At 46.4% G+C, this 15,915-nt stretch overlaps 2 protein-coding genes across 2 annotated transcripts; one reads left to right on the plus strand and one right to left on the minus strand.

Moving 5' to 3' along the window:
• Positions 1–442: 442 nt before the first annotated feature.
• Positions 443–6,071, minus strand: LOC307197288 (uncharacterized protein C5orf52; the record flags this gene model as incomplete). Its single annotated transcript, XM_079943049.1, has 3 exons — positions 443–625; positions 3,405–3,513; positions 5,590–6,071. The coding sequence occupies 3 exons, from the start codon at positions 6,069–6,071 to the stop codon at positions 443–445; spliced, it is 774 nt and encodes a 257-aa protein (XP_079799175.1).
• Positions 6,072–6,106: 35 nt separating this feature from the next.
• On the plus strand, positions 6,107–9,299 carry DUSP18 (dual specificity phosphatase 18). The gene is made up of 2 exons (XM_079942424.1): positions 6,107–6,383; positions 8,255–9,299. Exon 2 carries the CDS (start codon positions 8,325–8,327, stop codon positions 8,889–8,891), a length of 567 nt encoding a protein of 188 aa, XP_079798550.1. The 5' UTR covers positions 6,107–6,383; positions 8,255–8,324; the 3' UTR covers positions 8,892–9,299.
• The last annotated feature ends 6,616 nt before the right edge of the window (positions 9,300–15,915 follow it).

Here is a 15,915-nt window from a genome sequence, read left to right on the forward strand (position 1 = left end):
GAGGTTACAAAGTCACACAGCTGATGGATGGCAGAAATAGCCCTTAACCCAGGTCTGCCTGATGCCCACCCTGACTCCTTACCACTGGAATGCCAGGCAGCGGCATTACCGAGCCCTTCCCATCCAAGGTACCACTGTCCCAGTGCACCTGGCCTGGCATTGTACCAGACATGTGGGTACCAAAGGTCATACCTTAACCTTGGAAGCTGGTTCGATTCAGCCGTTTCCACTTGGGCAGCTACAGGACTATCAGAATCACCTTCACCAGAAAAGAGGGGATGGGACAGGGCAAGAAATATTAGAATTGCTGAGGGGTTTTGTGCTCCACTGTCCACTAGTCTCATTTATTGTTGTTCTACAGTGGTGTAGACTGGCTCCCTTCCAGCTCTTCTCCCGTCAGCCTAGTGTCGTCATGGCCCCAGGGCAGATCACTCTGCCTTGACTAGGGTGGTTGGTCTTTCTTGTTAGGCTCCTTGTACACTCGGATGCTATCCAGGTACTGCCGGACGTTCATGGATTCCCGTCGCCAGTGCCCCAGCTTTCTGAGCTGGTCTGTCATGAATTTTTTTTTCAGGTGGTCATACAAGTGGCCTATCTTGTTCTTGGTCTTCTCTGAGGCTCTTGTCTTACAAAAAACAGAGGTGAGTTTAGGATGAAGAAGCTACTTCACAGTAAGAGAGGCATCTGTGCTCCTGATATGAGGGTGGAAAAGGAGCCAGCTGGACCCAACATTTCATCAATAACTTGGCTCACAGGGAGCCTCTGTTTCCCTATTTTAAAGTGAGGGCATTGAGCTAGGTAACTCCTATGGTACCTTCTGACAGTCTGCAGCCTCAGAGCCTGATTTTGACCTAACATCTCTATTTGAAGAGTGGTGAGAAAGAGAGGGGAGGGGAGGAGGAGAAAGGGTGCATCTTGTAAACCCCCTTCCTTAACTCCTATCACCCAGTCCCTATTACTCACTTGGTGCCCCCCACATATTGTTGGTGACACCCCCTATGTCACACTGAACTCTAATTATTTATTCTATTCTACCATTTCTATCCTGTCCCCAAGAAGACTGCTAGCTTTGGGAAGGCATATCCTTTGTCTTATTCATTTACTTATTCCAATGAGTTAGCTGTGGAGAGGATACTATGAAAAATCAGCTGCAGGTCTTCACAGCAACTACAACATTAGTCAGGAAGGTGGGACACATGCCCAGATATTTCTAAGCAAGGCACAGAATGATAGCACTTTTACTATGGATCAGGGTCTCTTGACCTTGGTACTACTGACATGGGGCCAGGTAATTCTTTGTGGCAGGGGGCTGGCCTGTGCATTGTAAGATATTTAGCAGCATTAGCATCCCTGGCCTCCACCTACTAAATGCCAGTAGCACCATCCCACTCTCACTTGTGCTACCAAAAAGGCCTCCAGACAGCGCCAGAGTCCCTGAGGAGCAAAGCCGTCCTGGTTGAGAACTGTGGCCATAGATAAAGGGATACCGGCCATCATCCACTGTGTTCAGAGCGTTGCTCAGAGGATTCCCAAGACACTAGATCTTAGCTGCCCTCCTGGAGGCCCTGAGAAGCCAGTGGCTAGCCAAAGCTGGGAGCGCTTTGCGGGGGAGAGAGAAAGACTGCCATGCTGCCACTCAAGCCTCTCAAATCTACTGAGTTCCTACAAGCTGGGCCTGCAGCAAGTCACTGGGTCTACAGAGAAGACAGTCCCTGTCCTTAGGGAGAACATCCTGCACCATGGTCAGTCAGACCTGGGTTTGCAAGTCCACGATACCCCTCAGTGAAGTTACTCCATCTCTGAGCCTCGGTTTGCTGAACTATTAAATGGGGTAATAATACATAATGGACATTGTGTACCCAAAACATGTAAGGGTTCAATACGGCTTCAAAAGGAGACCTTCTGGATGGCTGGAGGATGGCACATATAAAGCCAACTCAAGAGAGTTTCCAGTTATATCTCACAGATCCTCACCCCACTTACCAGAGGTGCAATATCTCCAAACCCACTGGTTATAGGGGTTGACCCCCAACCCATCCTGGGCCAGTCAGAGTAGCCTACACTACCTGACCACAGTTGACTGGGGCATGGATGGGCCCGTGACCCAACTTGAGCCAACTGGAGTCCTTCTCCAGGATTTGTCTAACTTGACCAACAATGGAAGCACTCCATTTCCTTTCTGGGCTACAGGCCAGGGTTTCCTGTGGCCATGCTCCCCAGGGACAGCCAGCCTGATAACGATGCCAACATGCAGAAAGAAGCAGAAGGGGAGTTGATAGGGAGAGTGGAAGACACATCCAATGGCATTGGAGCCCCTGACATCACTCATTCCAAACATTGGTGACCCTGCCCTATCTACCCTTGATTATGTAAACTCATCATTCTCTATTTTGCTCGAACGAGTTCAAGTTCAGTTTGTGTCACCTGCAACTGAGAGGCTCCCAATAGATCCTGTTTTACAAATGAGAAAAGAGTCCTGGAGGAAAAGTGACTCCCCAAGTTCACACAAAGCTGGCCTGCCCATGTCCAAGTCCACCCTATTTCCACTACACCACGCCACTGGAAATTTAGCAGAGGGAGAAACACCCAGGCCTCCAGTCTTCTTTTGGTCTCTGTGACCCTTAAGAGGATCTGACACTATCTCTTACATCTTTCCCACTGTTTTCAATGTCAGAATCCCATGCGCCATCCAGATTTGGTCCTGGAACATGGAGGGAGGTTCAACAGAGTCAAGAAGGGGAAGGTGGTTCAACTCTGGGCTGCCTGCTCCGCTGGAAGAAACGAGTACATTCTCAGAGTCCATCATGTTCACTAGCCTCTTCCTAGTGCCCAAAACAGTGCCTGTCCCAAGCAGGCCCCAAAGATGTATTTAATGAATTAATCAGGGTCTGTGGGATGATGCTGCTGCGGTTCCCCTCTTCTTCCGAGGGCTTCTGGGTAAGCAGGTCAAACCCTTCTTGTCCATAAACAAAAAGTAGAAGAGCCTCAGTTCTCATGTGGAAAGTGGGGGATAATCCCTGAAGGAAAAAAATGACCAAATGCTGTCAATGCCACTTCAAGCTCTAAGAGCCAAGACTTCTTTTTATGGGAGATAGTAGGAATCCATTCAGGGAGTCCCTAAACAGAAAGCTAATGTACTTTGAGGAAAAAAAATGCCACCAGAGCCAAGAGACATGGAGTCCTCCTTGGTTCCCTCAGCTCAGGAACAGCTGTGACACCTTGGGCAGATCAGTAACCCTGAGTCTCAACTGCCTCCTCTGTAAAACGGGCTTGTATTAGAGTACATTGATGGCTTCCTATCACCTCTAAGATCTGTGATCTCCCCACAAGGTTTTGGGGAGAGTGAAATGAACATGGATCAAGCCACTAACACCCTCTAATGCAAAAGCTTGTGACAACTTTACCTCCATCTCATAGATTCGTTGTGCACTGAGGTTGTCACGAGTAATCACCCGAGATAAGTGGCTCTTGGGCAAAAATTTTTTCACTGCTGCTTCACTGGAATTCATTAAGCTGGAGAGGGAGGACAAGGTGGTACAGGCTTGATGGCTAGGCCAGGGCTAGGACAGGACCTGATCTGATGGGATCCTGGGGTAGTGGCTGAGGCTTCCCCAAGTTTCTTGGGAGAGGCACCACCCTGTCATAGTTGTCAGAGGAGCAAGGGAGTAGGCCTAGGTTTCTTCTTGTAGGAAATGTGCACTAAATGGGTGTTTCTTGGATGCTGAGAGGGAAAACCATCCTGAGAAGGATGCAGAAAGGTCAAAGTAATCCACAAGAGAAGTGTCAACAGGGATTCAGAACTGTTCACAGGAGCAGTCATCTTAAGAAAACACAGTTTGAAATGGGAGGCGAGGATCTTAGACGAAAGCAGCAAAGTCAGAGGGATGAATCTGAGGGGGGTTGAGGTGGGGGGGCACTGCTCAAGCCTAGGTATAAGGGGGATCTGGGTGGCGGAGGTCAGAGGAAACAGGAAAAAAGAGAATAAAGTGTTTGGACAGAGGTTAGGTTGGTTGATGGGGGAATTCTAAGGGAAAAAGGTTTGGGAAAAGTCTGGAAAAGTGAAGGAAGTTTGGGGTGGGCAAGGACTTGAGGAGACTCTGGAGGGTGAGAGGTATGGGATGGGGTGTGATGGAATGGAGCCAGGTGCTCCAGGCCAAACTAGAGATAACAATTTGGTCAAAATGAGGAATTGGTCAAAAATGGATAATACCAGGCCTTGAGTTTTCACTTTTTGATAATTTGGTGACACTGTGAAGTGGTTTTGCAACTACATATCTTTTCCCACTTAAAAATAATTATTCATAATATTTTCTTTCTAAAATTTGGCAACTACCTATATATACAATAGGGAAGCAAATGAATAAATTGTGGTTAGGTCATACAATAAAATATTATGCAGTTGTGAATAAAACAGACATCCAAAGTGTATTGGGTGGGGGAAAAAAGATTACAAAATAGTAAACTGTTTTGTGACATATACCCCCCCAAGCCCCCGCAAAAAAAATGTGTAAGCATGTTGCAGTACATATATATGAATAGATCTGGAACAATATACACCAACATGGTAATAGTGATTGTCTCTAGCCATTCATTTTGCTTGCCTGATTTTTCTATGATAAGTGTATATTATTTTGATAGAACAATTTTTAAGGATAAAACATTTCGAAGGATTAAAATTTTTCCTAATTCATTTTCAGCCAGTTTGGAACTGTGGTTTTATGAATGTTTTTACATTTACAAACTAGTAGAAACAAACACCCCTTATCTCCCATTTACGTTTTTTCTGAAAGCAAAGACATGAGGTGTTGGAAAAGGTTAGTTTAGAGATCAAGATGCTCACAAAAGTCTCCCAAATTCCGTTAGAAAAACAAACAAAAAAGACCTAAAATACTTAAAGACATATGAAACAGTCTTCACCCACTCAGTGGTGCACCAAATTTACCATTAATTCCTGGGAAGGGGGGAAAAGGCAGTTTTATGGAAATATTCCCTTTCAAGTAATAAATAATGATCATTTTGAACCAAATTGCTTTCCAAAACAAGGTCTCTGTGGGAGCCTGGAGGATGCTGTGAGGGGGCTGTGAAATGGAGGAGGGGAGGAGAAACTGGGGTCTGTGGGGATTGGGGCCCGGCTGAGGGAACTGGGGGCTTTCCCTGGGCCACTGCGGAAAGTAGAGGCTGAGGAGGGGAGTGTCAGGCCTGAGGGGACCTGCGCCTCATCAGGCTCTAAGGAAGTTCAAGGCTCGGCCCAGAGGGCGCTAGGGACCCTCGGGATACACGACGTCAAACCTGGGACACTAGAAAGCCGGGTCCGCGGCGATTCGGAGGATATGTGGGTTGGAGGTGGGAATTCCAGACTCCCTTGGAGTCTGGACTGAGGGCGTTCGGGCTCCACGGCGGGCGAGGCGCTGGGCTGGGAAATTCAGACTCTCCTGGGGTCTAAGAAAGGGCTGGGCTCTGAGGGGCCCGAGGCTCTGAAGAGCCAGGGCCAAGGTCCCCGCGGCCGGCTTAGGGAGCAGGGGTCTGAGGGAGTTCGGCTCCCCCCGGGGGCCCGGGCTCTGACGAACGCTCTGGGCCCCCGGGCCGCACCTGAAGAGCACCGGCGACTGAGCGGTCCGCGGCCGCAGAAAGCAGATCTGTCGGGGCGGCTGCCGAGCCTTCCGGCTCTGCCGGAAGAAGGCCGAGGCCGGGCTGGTGCCAGAACTGGTGGTCGCCTGGGGGGCTACCGCACAAGCAATGGGCGAGCCTAGGTTCCATGTGACGGAGGGCCTGGGCTGCTGGCTAACTGCAGGATTCTCTCCTTCCACCTTAGAGAGCGACTCGGGAACGGGAGCCCGGTCGATAACCAAGATCTGTGAGGGGCGTAGACGCGGAGCGAGCCTCTGCGCAGACGCGAGGCGCTGAACGCCGCGCGTTGCCCGGGAGACGCGAGAGGAAGGCGGGACCGGGGTGGGGGGGTGGGGGCGGGCCTTGTGAGCAAAGCCCCGAAGGCTGCGGACGCGGCAGGATTGTCCCTCGGCGGCTGCCGTGGTGCGGCCCGGAGCGTTGCCATGGAAACTGGCTGGGGACATGCTGCCGGTTGCAGCGCGCAGAGCAGACCCTACTTCTTGACTGGGACTGCTGTAGTCCCCGCGTGATCGCAGGGCGGGTAACCGGGTGAATCTGGGCGGGGCAGCTCCGGGACGGGGAGACGAGGCCTGGGTTTCTGCGGAGACCCAGCACGGCCCATTCCTCCCCGCGACGAGGGACCACTGCTATGGAAACTGGAGCACCGGGCCGGCGGGGATTGTGGCTCCTGGGTCGTGACCGGTCTTCTCTCACCTGGGGACCCTCGCCCAAGGTTGTTTCCTGAACTAACCTGCCCTCCCGCCCTCGAGAGAGAGGTAAGACACCGAGGTCTTGACACTGAGCGGGCGAAGAAGCCCATTCCAACGCCAACTCCCCAGGAAACCTACCTGACTCACCCCTGGAAGCGGCCCCTTTCTCCCGTCAACCCTTGGACTTTGTTCCACGTTTATAACCCAGTATTAACGAAAACTCCGCGGTTTTTACCCACTTTTCCCACACATAATGAGCCCAGAAAGACCGGCTTTTGAACCTTGCTTTGTGACCCTAGACAAGTCCTTTTCCCCACTCCGCCTCACCTTCCCCGTGTGTAAAATGGAGATATTAACTCCAGACACCGGCTCGTTATGCTGTTTTGGAGATCGAACCAAAGGCTTTGTACGCTATAAAATGGTGAAACTGAGATGCTGCCGAGTCGCTCTTTCTCCCTCTCCCTCTCCCTCACGCTAAACGTTCTTCAGATCTTTGTGACATCTCTTCAGGCGATCTTCGCAACTCCGTAGCCCCAGCCTGAAATAAATACCATTATTCTTCATTCCCATAATGCCCTGCATTTTAACTTCCCTAACAACATCAACAGTAGTTATCATTTGTAGATAAATGTGCCAGGCCCTGTTGTTAAACACTTTACCCAGGCTACCTCATTTAATCCTCAGAAAATTCTTATAAGGTAGGTACTGTTATCCCTATTTTCCAACTCTGTTGCACCCATAATTGCCTATTTAATGTCTGTCTCTCCCACTAGACTTTGAGCTCTGAGGGGGGGGGGGGCATGGCTGACTTGTACATTTCAGTATCCCCAGCACCTACTACAGTGCCTGATAAATATTTCTTGACTAGCATGAAAATGACTTTCCTCTCATTACTACCCTCACCTTGCAGAGCAGTATCTCCTCTGCACAGTTTTTGTCCCTGTGATGAACAACAGTCTCCCCTATTCCTGTTGCCCACTAGGTACTAGTTTTGGGGGCCCTCAGTCCACTTCTCTCTGGGTTTTCAGATGATGAGGATCTGGAACATTCCTTAGCATTTAGGCTTCCAACTGGGTGAAGTTGGGGGTGGGTCTTTTCCCCTACCCTCACAAGACTTCTAGAACAAACCAACCCCATCTGCCCTACCTGGGGTGAGCCTATTGCATTGGACTCTGGGGTACTGGCAGGTAGGATATGTCGATGCAGCCTTTGGCCTTCCTCTCCAGCAGCCTAAGAACCACCCTCACCTCCACCCAGCTCCTCCCCAAAGTTCTAGAGAAACATGGCCAGAGACCTCATCTTTTCCAGAAAACCTCTCAGGAGGCAGAGTTGTGGTTGTTGGAGTCATTTCTTCACTCAGCAAATATTTTTAAGTACCTACTTGTGGGGACACACAACTGGGCACTGGTGATATAGTAGGCGTGAAGATAGATACAGTGATATCTCAAGAGAACTCACAGACAGATCATGGCAAAAGCACTTCTTCAGGAAATGTTAGGAAGCAGGGCACATAGGGCCTGCCTGGAGCTGGGACTTGATCAAATATGGGGGAGGGGTGTCGTTCTGGAAGGTTTCCCTGAGGAAGTGACCCTTGGCTACGATCCCAATGCTCAACAGTCCTCTGCTGAATGGAACAGATTAGGACCTGACAGGCTTGTAAGGAAAGGGGGTTCTAGGATGAGAGCAGGAAAGGCCCTGGGCCAGAGAGGACCACCCTCCATATGGAACTGTAAGTGGCTCAGCCCAGCCAAGGCCCTTCAGAACGCGGGAAAGGTTAACAGGAGGCTGAAGAGATGGGCAGGAGCTGGGCCACAAATGGCCTTGACAGCCAAGCTTAGGGGCTCCATCTCATCGTGACAGTGGGCAGCCACTGAATTATGTTAAGTGGGGGGGGACAGAACTTTGGCTCCTCATTTGTCCCTTCTCCCTCCTTGCAGTTTTCTACGGACACAGACTAGCAGGAAGATGCAGCATCTATGTCTCACTGGCCGCTGACCCACCAGCCCGATGACAGCATCTCCGTGTGCCTTCCCGGTTCAGTTCCGGCAGCCCTCGGTCAGCGGCCTCTCACAGATCACCAGCAGCCTGTATATCAGCAACGGGGTAGCAGCCAACAACAAGCTCTTGCTCTCCAGCAACCACATCACCACAGTCATCAACGTCTCAGTGGAGGTGGTGAACACCTTATATGAGGACATCCACTACGTGCAGGTGCCTGTGGCTGACACACCCATGTCGCGTCTCTGTGACTTCTTCGACCCCATTGCAGACCACATCCACAGCGTGGAGGTGAAGCAGGGCCGCACCCTGTTGCACTGTGCCGCCGGCGTGAGCCGCTCGGCCGCCCTCTGCCTTGCCTATCTCATGAAATACCACGCCATGTCTCTGCTGGATGCCCACACATGGACCAAGTCATGCCGGCCCATCATCCGGCCCAACAATGGCTTTTGGGAGCAGCTCATCCACTATGAGTTCCAGCTGTTTGGCAAGAACACTGTGCACATGGTCAGCTCCCCCATGGGAGTGATCCCCGACATCTATGAGAAGGAGGTCCGTCTGATGATTCCACTGTGAGCCATTCCACCAGCCCCTGCCCCAGGGTCAGAGGTACAGATCTGCCATTGATCCTACACCAAGATCTGTACTTAAAACATTCTACTTTCACTGATACAGAAAAACCAGATGATGCCTTTTTTAAGGGCAAGTAAAAAGGAAGGGTACTGCAGCTCTTAATCTTATAATTCATAACTTTAAAGATTCAGCTTATTAAATGTAAGATGGTGAAGATAAGTTTCCTACCCTGTGAGTGACAGCTCATGGCTGCTGACCAGAGGGAAGAGTGAACCAAATGGACCAGCACCCTGCGCATATGGCAAGTTTGGTATTCTGCAGCCCTCCCCACGACCAACCAACCCAGGAATGGGTCTGCCGCAATCCCGCCTCATTCTTTTGAACACGAAGCCGGCCTTAAGCATCATGGCACCTCCCATGCTTCTCACAGTAAGTGCCAACCTACTGGATGAGTAGCCTTCAAGTGGTACTCCAGGAGCCCTGGGGGCCCCAAGCCAACCCTGCTTCCACCTTCAACCCTGGTCTTCTAGATTGGACTTACGCATAAGATAGTTTTCAAAGGAAGCATTCCATTGTATAAAATTTCTTTAAAAACATTTCTTTTTGAGTGCTGTTGTACGTGGCAAGATCCCCTACCAGCCTTTGATGAAAGGTGGTATTAGTCTCCATCTCGGGGCACGTGTGGAGAGCAGGCCTGACATCAGGCTCAGAGGTTTCTCTCACAGGCCTCAGCTCAGAAGGCTGGAGCTGTGGACCGGAACCCAGCCTTGTCACCTCCTGCCTGTGTGATGTGGGGCCTCTTGGAGCCTCAGTTTCCTCGTCCAGGCGATGACAGCCCTTTCCTCACAAGGTTGTCGTGAAGATTCAGTGCTTCCTTAGCACGGTGCCTGGCACATGGTAGGTGCTTGGTGCTTGGTGTAACTGGCAGCTCTCATCACGAATGATACTCTGGCCCTGCTGCCCCGGGTCAGCAAGTCGTCTTCACAACAGCAGCTCCCCGCCTGCGCACAGCCCTTTATTGCTTAGAAAGTGCTCTTCCAAGAAGTCATCCTGTGTGGGAGAAAAATGGTTTCGGTCCTTTCAGACCCTGCCTTTAAGGAGGCCTAGACCTCGAAGCCTTTTCAGACTTCCCATTGGATTAAGCACAATGTTTAATCCATGTGCAATCTGGGACTCCTAGAACAAGGAGCACACTTCCAGCTTCCCCCAAAGGGCCTTGTTTAGATTGCTGATCATTAGAGCCAGTGCCCTGGTCTGGCTGACCGCTGGGGTCCAGTGGGGTATGTGCCAAAGGGATAAATGAGTGGGCCCTACCAGTAGGCCCTGAAATCCAGGATTGTTCAAACCCCCGAGGTGTGTGTGGATCTGGGTCAAGAGCAGCTATTCTAATCTAGAGATTTTCAGACAAACAGTACATGGGCCAGTCAAGAGCACAACTGCTCGTGGGTCAGAGCCCACTGGAGGCCAAATGCTCCTTTTCTCCAAACCTGCCCCACCCTCACTTCCACAAAGGGCCTACCCAGGGGTGTAATTTTAGGGTCAGGGGAGAAGGAAAATCGCTACTCAAGACTGATCTCGTTTTACAGATGAATAAACAGAACCACAAACACCAGGGCTGGTATGGCAGAGCCACCCCCAAAGCAGAAGAAACCCATCAGGAAGAAACCCAGGTGGAAAATTTCTTTGAAAACATTTTTAAAGAAATTTATTTGAATATCTTCTTTTTCAGTTTTTAAAAATTTTTAATTAACATACCATAAAATTAACTTTCTCCTGTGTAAAGTTCTCTGTGTTTTAACACATTCGTGTAACTACCTCCACAATCAGGACACAGGGCAGTTCCATCAACCAAAGAATTCCCTTACGCTGCCCCTTGGCAGTCACACCTTTGCCCCACACCAACCTCTGGCAAACACCTATCTCTTCTCCATTCCCTATAGATTTGCCTTTTCCACATTGCCACATACATAGAATCATAGAGGATGTCACATCTAGAGACTGGCTACTTTCTGTCTGTCTTTGAGATTCACACACGTTGCTTTTTATGGCTAAGTGGTATTCCATTGTTGGATGCGCTACAGTTTGTTTTACCTTCACCCGTTGAAGGATATCTGGGTTGTTTCCAGTTTTGGGTGATTTTGAATAAAACTGCTACAAATATTTGTGTATAGGTTTTTATGTGAACATAAGTTTATGAGTGGGATTGCTCAGTCGTATGGTAAAGGTTATGTTTAACTTTTAGAAACTACCAGATTTCCAGAGTGGCAATACCATTTTGCCTTCCACTATGAGAGATCCAATTTCTCGCCAGTATTTGGAACTGCCAATATTTTTTATTTCAGCCATTCTGATAGGTGTGTGGTATTAGCTTATTGCAGTTTTAATTTGCATTTCTCTAATGATGTTAAGCATCTTTTTTTTTTTTTTTTTTTTTTTTTTTGCGGTACGCGGCCCTCTCACTGTTGGGGCCTCTCCCGTTGCGGAGCACAGGCTCCGGACGCGCAGGCTCAGCGGCCATGGCTCATGGGCCCAGCCGCTCCGCGACATGTGGGATCTTCCCGGACCCGGGCACGAACCCGTGTCCCCTGCATCAGCAGGTGGACTCTCAACCACTGCGCCACCAGGGAAGCCCTAAGCATCTTTTTGTGTGTTTAATTGCCTTCCACATTCCCTCTTTGGTGAAGTGTCTATTCAACTTTTTTACCCGTTTTTAAATTGAGTTGTTTTCTCACTATTGAATATTGAGAATTCTTTGTATATTCTGGATACAAGTCCTTTATTAGATATGGATTTGTAAATATTTTTCCCCAGTCTAGCTTGTCTTTTCATTTCTCTTAAAAGTGTATTTTTCAGAGCAAAAGTTTTAAATTTTGATGAAGTGCTACTTACCAGTTTTTCCTTTTATGGATCGTTGTTTTGGTGTCACGTCTGAGAACACTTTGCCTAACCTAATATCACAAAGATTTTCTCTAATGTTTGAGAGTTTAAAATTTTCACTTATTTCCATGATCCTTTTGTATAAGGTGTGAGGTTTAGTTTGAGGTTCATATTTTTTCATGTGGATGTCTAATGGTTTCAACTCCATTTGTTGAAGGCTGTCCTTTGTGCATTGAGCTGCCCTTTGCATACTCTTCATTCTGTTTGATACGTGTCTGTCTCTTTACCGATACCACACTATCTTGATTACTGTAGCTTTTATAGTAAGTCTTACCTTATATCTAATCTTAGAAGGTGTTCAGTCTTTTACCATTAACTATGATGTTAGCTATAGGCCTTTTTGTAGTTGCCCTTTATTAGGTTAAGGAAGAGTTGGAAAGTATTCTCTCTTCTATTTTCTGGAAGAGATATGTGAATTGGTGTTATTTCTTCTTTGAATGTTTGCTGGACTTCAGCAGTGAAACTATTTGGGCCTGGAGATTTCTTTTTCAGAAGGATTTAACGAAGAATTCAATTCCATTCATAGTTAAAGGATTAATCAAATTATCTATTTCATCTTTGGTGAGTTTTGGTAGTTTGTGATTTTCGAGGAATATGTCCATTTCATCTAATTGTCAAATTTATGCATGTGGAATTGTTTATAGTATTCCCTTAATATCCTTATTAACTTCAGGGTCTATAGGACGTCACATTTCCATTCTCCACACTGATTATTTGTCTTCTCTATTTCTTTGTTAGTCTGGCTAGAGGTTTATCAATTTAAAAAATCTTTTTAAAGAATTACCTACCTTGTGTCTTTAATTTTCTCTATTGTTCTTCCCTTTTCTATTTCATTGATTTCTGCTCTTTATTATTTCCATAGTTCTGCTTGCTTTGAGTTTATTTTGCTCTTTTTTCTAATTTCCTAAGGTGGAAACTTAGATTATTGATTTGAGACCTGCATCCCACAAATTTTTATATACTGCATTTTCATTTTTGTCCATTTCAAAACATTTTCTAATTTCCCTTGTAATGTCCTCCTTAATCCATGTATTATTTAGAAATGTGTAGTTTAACTTCTAAGTATTTGGAAATTTTACAACCATCTCTCTGTTATTGGTTTCTAGTTTAATTCCATCAAGGTCAGAGAACATATGTTATATGATTTCATTTCTTCTAAATTTGTTAATGTTTACTTAATGACGTAGGATATGGTCTGTCTTGGTGAATGTTTCATATGCACTTGGGGGAAAAAAAGGTTATTTTGGATAGAGTGTTCAATAAATGTCAATTAGGACCAGTTGATTGATGGTGGTTTCAATTCTTTTACACTCTTCCTGGTTTTCTTTTTCCTTGTTCTATTGATTACTAAGAAAGGAATGTTGAAGTATCCAACGAAAATTGTGGATTTGTGTACATCTCCTTTCAATTCTATTATTTTTTGTTTCATGTATTTTGAAGCTTTGTTTTTAGGTGCATACATACCTAGGATTGTTATGTCTTCATGGTGAATTGACCCTTTTATCAATATGCACTGTCTCTTTATCCTTCTTAATTTTTTGAAGTCTATTTTGTCTGACATTAATATAACCACTCCAGCTTTGTTTTAAGTAGTGTTTGCGTGATACATCTTTTTATATCCATTTTTTTGGTTTGTTTTTTTGGGTTTTTTTGCGGTACGCGGGCCTCTCACCGTTGTGGCCTCTCCCGTTGCGGAGCACAGGCTCCGGACGCGCAGGCTCAGCGGCCATGGCTCACGGGTCCAGCCGCTCCGCGGCATGTGGGATCCTCCCGGACCAGGACACGAACCCGTGTCCCCTGCATCGGCAGGCGGTCTCTCAACCACTGCGCCACCAGGGAAGCCCTATCCATTTGTTTTTAACCTAAAGTGTGTTTCCTGTAGATAGCATGTAGTTGGGTCTTTTTTAATACATCCAATTTGTCTCTTAATTGGTATGTTTATGCCCAAAATATTGATATTTGGATTTAAGTCTACCATTTTATTGTTTTCTATTGGTCCTTTCTGTTTTTCATTCCTTTATTTCCCTTTTCCTGCCTTCTTTTGAATTATTAATATTTTTAAGTATTCCACTTTAATTCTGTATAGTTTCTGTTAGAGGTTGCACTAGAGATTATAATATACATATAACTTTTCATAATCCACTTAAATTAATATCTTACTACTTCTCACTGCTATTCATATTGGGAAATGTATTAGTTTTCTCTTGCTGCTATGACAAATTACCACAAACTTAGTGGCTTAAAACAGCACCTATTTGTTACTTCACAATTTCTATAGGTCAGAAGTCTGGCTGGGCTTGACTGAGTCTTCTGCTTAGGGTCTCACAAGGCCAAAATCAAGGCATTTCCTAAGGCTGAAATCATGTGTGTTTTTTACTGGAGGCTCTGGGGAAGATTCTGCTTCCAAGCTTATTGAGATCGTTGACTGAATTCAGTTCCTTGTAGTTGAAAAAGACCTCACTTCCTTACTATCAGCTGGGGTCTGCTCTGTTCTCCTAGAAGCTGCCCACATTCCTTTTAATGCTTTCCATGTGGCCCCTCCAAAAAAAGTGGGTTGAGTCCCTCTCAAGCTTTGAATACCTCTGACTTTTCCTTCTGCTGCACCTCCGAATCCAGCCAGAGAAAAATCTCTGCTTTTAAGGATTCATGTGATTAGACTAGGCCCACCCAATAATCTAGATAGTCTGGATTTTAAAGTCCATAACCTCAGTTACATCTGCAAACTCTCTTTTATCATGTAAAGTAACGGTCACATGTTCCAGGGAACAGGGCATTTGGCAGAGGTGGACGTTCTGCTCACTACAGATAATTTCTACGGATCTGACTCCAAGTTCGCTGAATTTCCTCTGCCATTCTGCTACTAAGGCCATCCAATATATTTTCAAATTTTGATTAATGTATTTTCTTAGTTTAAAATTTTTAATTTGGTTATTTTCTATATCTTCTATTTCTCTGTTGAGACTTTCTATCTTTTCATTTCTAAGGTCTTTTTCTGATAAGTCCAACATTTGGGTCATCTCAGTGTTTAGACTTTCTTGGTTCTTTGTATGCAGAGTGATTTTGGATTGTATCCTGGGCATTTTGAATATTATATTGTGAGACTCTAGGTCTTGGTTAAATCCTATGGAAAATGTTGAGTCTTTGTTTTAGGAGGCATTTGATCCATTTAGGATCAGTTCTGGTCTGCCTCCTGTGGTCTGTTAAAAACAAGACAACAGGCCCCAAATGGAGTCACTTATGCTAAGCCCCACATCACCAAACTGAGACTTAACTAGTTTCAGCTAACCCAGAAATGGAATATTAAACCAGTCAAACAGGAATCACCTGATCAGCACTAGTTAGGTAATCTACCTGATAGACCCCTGCCATCCCCTAAAGGAAAGTAACCTTGCAATAACCAATGCTATTTTCTGCCTAGAATAACTTCCTTGTTTCTGCTCCCTTTTGCCTATAAAAGTCTTTCACTTTGTACAGCTCCTCAGAGCTCTTTATGTTTGCTAGATTGGATACTTCTCAATTCATGAATCACTGAATAAAGCCAATAAGATTTTTTAAATTTACGCAGTTGAATTTTGTTTTTTTTAACAGGGCCATAGTTCAATTATCAGTTTTCAAAACTTTTGCAACGTAAGTCAAATCTGCCCTAAGCTTGTGCCACCCAGGTACCAGTCTGAAATCTGGGTGGTCTGCATAGTAGTTTCATTCTCAAAGTCATTGCAGTAATGTTTAGGGTCAGATCCATACACGTGAGCCTATGGGATCCATTTCTCAAGCTTCCTCCTCTCCACAGTTTCTCCCACACTCCCCAGTTTTCAAGACCACCCTTTCCCTGGTCCTCCAGCTAGAAATCAGGGCTTTTAGTCTCCCTGCTCTCCTGCATACATTCTGTGACCGGTTCTGCTTTAGGACCAGGTGACAGGACGAACAGAGAGAAAAAAGCAAGGGGATTCCTCCCCAGCACACACACCTTTCAAGCCACAGTTCTTTTGGTCAGACAAAAGGATTCCCCTCCAAGTTTTAGGTGCTTTCCCGGCTTCCACTGCTACTGCTACTTCTGCTGCCCAGTTTCAACTTCAGTATGAGGCTTGCC

The sequence above is a fragment of the Stenella coeruleoalba genome (genome assembly GCF_951394435.1).
Source record: "Stenella coeruleoalba genome assembly, chromosome: 14".
In the NCBI taxonomy this organism is placed as follows: domain Eukaryota; kingdom Metazoa; phylum Chordata; class Mammalia; order Artiodactyla; family Delphinidae; genus Stenella; species Stenella coeruleoalba.

What these genes read in the sequence shown, in the direction of transcription:
- DUSP18 (XM_079942424.1), top strand. Translation starts at nt 8,325, where the DNA reads ATGACAGCATCTCCGTGTGCCTTCCCGGTTCAGTTCCGGCAGCCCTCG.